Source organism: Nematolebias whitei, chromosome 9 (genome assembly GCF_014905685.2).
Source record: "Nematolebias whitei isolate Nwh7 chromosome 9, NemWhi1, whole genome shotgun sequence".
NCBI classification, from domain to species: Eukaryota; Metazoa; Chordata; class Actinopteri; order Cyprinodontiformes; family Rivulidae; genus Nematolebias; species Nematolebias whitei.
In genome coordinates, this window is record NC_056506.1 from 31,251,058 (window position 1) to 31,255,540 (window position 4,483).

Here is a 4,483-nt window from a genome sequence, read left to right on the forward strand (position 1 = left end):
CAAAACTGGTGTAATGTGCTCTCTTTTGCCTGTACTGGTTAAAAATCAGGCTGCTGCATTCTGGACCAGTTGTGGTCGTGCAATGGAGGTTTGACTGATACCAAACAGGAGTGAATTGCAGTAATCAAGCCTAGATGTAATGAATGCATGTATTACTGTCTCCAGGTTATTTTTGGACAATATGGGCTTCAGTTTAAACAGCCGCCTCAGTTGGAAGAAGCATGATTTAACAATCATGTTTACATGATTGTTAAGTTTCAGGGAAGGGTCCATTATCACTCCCAGATTAGTGACTCTTTGTTTTTCTGACAGGGTTAGAGTAGAAAGGTCGATGCAGTGGTTTGTGATTGTGTTGTTGGGAGGGAACAACATGACTTCAGACTTCTTTTCATTGAAACTTAAGAAATTTAAAGCCATCCAGTCCCTGATGTCAGCTAGGCAGTCGAGCAGCGGTTGAATAGAGCGTGTGCCATTGTGTCTTAGTGGGAAGTAAATTTGACAGTCATCGGCGTAGAAGTGGAAGGGCATGTTGTGTTACCGGAAAATAGCACCAAGCGGCAGCAAGTCTAAAGAGAATAGGAGGGGACCCAAGATGGACCCCTGCGGAACCCCCCATTTAAGCTCTGCCGCTGCAGAACTAAACTCCTTGATGGAGACACAAAAGGATCTGTCAGCGAGGTAAGATCTGAACCAATTGAGGGCTGACCCTGTGATGCCCACCCACTGCTCCAACCTAGCAATGAGGATCTCATGGTCGATGGTGTCAAAGGTGGCTGTGAGGTCCAATAGGACAAGCAGCACAGAATCACCAGTATCAGTGGTTAAGAAAATGTCATTAAAGACCTTCAGCAGGGCAGTTTCAGTGCTATGGAGAGGTTTAAAGCCAGATTGGAATAGCTCTAAGATGGCGTGGCCCTCCAGGAAGCACTTCAACTGGGACTCGACTATTTTTTTCCAGTAGTTTTGAAACAAATGGGAGTTTGGAGACAGGCCGGAAGTTGGATACGACTGAGGGGTCAAGGTTTTTTTTTTTTTTTCATGAGAGGCTGGACAGCAGCATGTTTAAAGGTTTTTGGCACCACGCCAGTGGATAAACTACTGTTTACTATGGCAAGAATGGACAGACCTAGAGTATAATAATGTGTTGGATGGGCAGGCTGGGTCAGTTTCGGGCTTTTGATTGCGTTGGCGGACGCTCGTGGTGGATGATCCAATTTAGATCGCCAGCCGCGCACGTGTGTTGACCGGTCGGTTGAAAGAGGTAAAAAAAAGTTCAGTTGAGCTTCAGCTGGACCACTACCAGCGATCCAGCCAAGCCCAACTGGACTCATCCGCTGCGTCGGCGGAAGAGCGTGGCCGACGGCTAATAACTACAATAACTATAATATTATAGCTATAATAATCTGCTGACTCTTGTTAATAAACAAGAAATCTTATATCTTCCTATCTTTGAAATGTGTTTTTAAATCATGCCAAACTGATTTGCTTACAAAAGCAGTAAAAGTTTAATTTAAAAAAATGTCTGGTTTTTTTTTTTTGCGGGGGGGGGGGGGGGGGGTCGGGTCTGTAATCACACGGTTCTGGGTTGGACTCAGAAAAAATTATATGGGTTCGGGCCAGGTCGGATTGGATTTTTTAGGCCCAAATGCAACTCTACCCCCTGGGCAGGATTTGAACCAGGGAAACCAGTTTGCTAAGAGGCAGCAGCTCTACCAACTGCACCACCGTGCTGCCCCTTACCCATCTTTAATCATGTGAAAGTTTATAAAACGTTCTCACTCTTCACATCTGTTTTTGTTCCGGACATTTTTCTGAACGTTGCTTGTTCCATAAACTTTGTGCTATTTCAACAATTCATACATCAAAACGTTTGTCTCATTCAGGACATTCCTGCTGGGACTTTTGGCATCTGTGCATTTTGTTTCTTTTAGAAACGTAGCTTTGTCTGCTTTAATAAGAGCTATTTATAAGACAGAGTTTATTGCAGATCCTCAGACTGACAAAGTCTTCTGGATTAAAATTGAAACATCTTAACAAGTTTTTTTTTTTTTTTTGTATCTGTCCAGAGGACTTGACTTAACTTTAAATTTTTCTACCTGGATTATTGAGCATGAATCAGGAGATTTGTCGGCCATGTTTTCCTCACTGAAAATGGAGCTCTTCGCATCCTTCAATGCCTTTGTGATAATTTCAGCTTCCTTCAGCTCATTTGAGCTTTTAACAACTATTTTTATGCTGTTTTCAGCTTCTTTCTAATTTAATCTTTTTTTTAAACCCTTTTCAGCATCTTTCCGCTGAACTCAATTTATTTTCTTCTGCTTTTTCAGCTACATTTTAAGTATTTTTCTGTTAATTTTAGCCTTTTTTATATATATTTTTTCTTTACTACTCTATTACTTTTGTGACCCTTTAGAATAATTTAAACTTTCAAGCTTCTTGCTGCTAATTTCAACTTTTCATTTTTAGCATTTTTTTTTAAGGGAAATACCTTCATGAAGAACGTCTTTGATTCAAGGTAATCTGAGATTAATCAACCAAAGTTGCAAATATATTTCTTAGAAGCTGCTTCTGTCTGTTACCAAAATACAGAATAAACCATTGAATGAATTCGAATGAAACAAAGTAATATCTGAATATTCGTCTACAGCTGAAAAACTTTTGGAGTCCACCCAGTTCAACATGGCCACCACAGTCACGTGGCTTCAGAGAAAACAAAAAAAACTAACTCAATCAACTTTGCATATATCTGGATGAAATGTGGTGTGGGTGTAGCTGAGGGTCACTCACTACACATACTCTAAGATACACGTCCTGCAAAACATCTTCGCTTTAAACTTTAGCATTAACTGTTGGAGTCAACACTGTCTGTTAGCAAAATACCACATGTGCCACTGGTCAGATTTTTATGAACCTTTCAAAAATGAAATATTGGAGTAACACCTACAACTGGTGAACATTTAGAAAAAATACAATTTTAGATACCCCCTACAGCCAATCAACATTAGCTAACACAAAATTGGGTGGAATTCAGTTACTTTTACAAATACTGAGTGAAGATTTGATGTGGTAGTCAAAAATCCTTTACAACACTGACTCTGAGCATAATATATCATGATACTGGATAAGATTATGTGTAACGTTATTTAGAAGGTTTGACCATAATAGTTAAAACGAGCATCTATTCACTGTCAGGTTAAAGGGAGTGATGGTTGGATCATCAGATGAGGTTCTTTTAGGCAAATCATATGACCAAAAAACAAACAGATTGCTTTCAGAGTATTTGTCTTCTCAGTCCTCATTTTCCTCTTCCTTCCTTATCCTCCATCCTGAAGCCAAACTTTCGTTCCCTCTTGTTCGTGTCTTTTTGTTTTTGTTCACTTGGACCTCATCCTCCATTCCCACGCTGCCCAGAACCACAGAGGGGAGGGACTGGTGCCAAGTTGGCCCAGCTTGAAGGCCGGGGAAAGACAGTTGTGTTAAGAGCAAGTGGTTCGTAAAGAGACGAGCGAGGACTGAAAAAAGATCTAGAAGATGAGAGGAAGGAGGCTCGTCACGTGAAAGATAAGTGACAGAGAGCAAAAGAAGAGTGGAGGCGAGGAGGGGAGCTGAGGGCATCGTTTGATGGATTATCTGTTAAAGTGCAACGCTGCACCGGCGTGCAGTCTTGTTCAGCACCAATCTAATTTAGGAGAAGCGGGCCTCGCTGCTGCACACAACAAAAAGGACTGTGTGTGCATGTAGGGGGAAGGTGATCAGATGCTCACACACCAATCCAACAATGCAGAGAGCTTTCCCTGCTGCCACCCACAGTGAAGTCACTGGAATAGGTGCATTCAAAAATATCACAAATAAAAGAAGTATTAATTTTTATTGACCAATCCTTACTAATTAAAGCTAGAAGGAGCAGAGAATGGTTCGTGAGATTCTGCAGACAAGCTTCAATCGGCAGATTGCTCCAAGAAGTAGCCCAGATCAGTCTGCTGGAGCTCTGACAGCAGGCCTGATGCTTCGTGACAGGACCGTCCAGCCCGTCTCCTCTCATTTCACGGGTCCAAGTGAGAGCACCGCGGCTGCTGCCCTCCGTTTCATCCCTCTGACCACATTAAAAGTGACTCCCGTTCTTTTCTCTTCCCCTTTAGGAGCACCTGGTGAAGACCAAGGTCTCCCCAAACCCTTCTGCTGTCTTTCAAAGTGGATCGAGGGTCTTCAACATCTGACAGCTGCCGCAGGTCCCAGCTCTGCTTTGAGCTCACGTTTTCAAAGAGTCAGCAGGGGAATGTTTCTATTCCACAACAAGAATCTATGCAAAAGGGAATGTAATGATGTGAACACTGTCCCAAGCAGAGATAGGGTGCCTCCATTTAATTCCTCCCTCGTTCCCCGTTGCTATGGAAATAAGAATGCATGTGACATGTAAAACATTATAGTGGTAAATAAAAATGCGTGGTGGAGGGTAAGAATGGAGAGATGGATGTAAGGATGG

The 4,483-nt window shown here is 42.2% G+C and overlaps 1 protein-coding gene across 1 annotated transcript in view; it reads left to right on the forward strand.

Moving 5' to 3' along the window:
• Positions 1–4,483, forward strand: part of LOC119414217 (microtubule-associated protein 6) — a 13,344-nt gene that overhangs the window by 6,379 nt on the left and 2,482 nt on the right. The window contains exon 3 of the mRNA XM_037681317.1: positions 4,140–4,160. Coding sequence (XP_037537245.1) covers positions 4,140–4,160 — 21 coding nt within the window. The remainder of the gene's footprint in view (positions 1–4,139; positions 4,161–4,483) is intronic.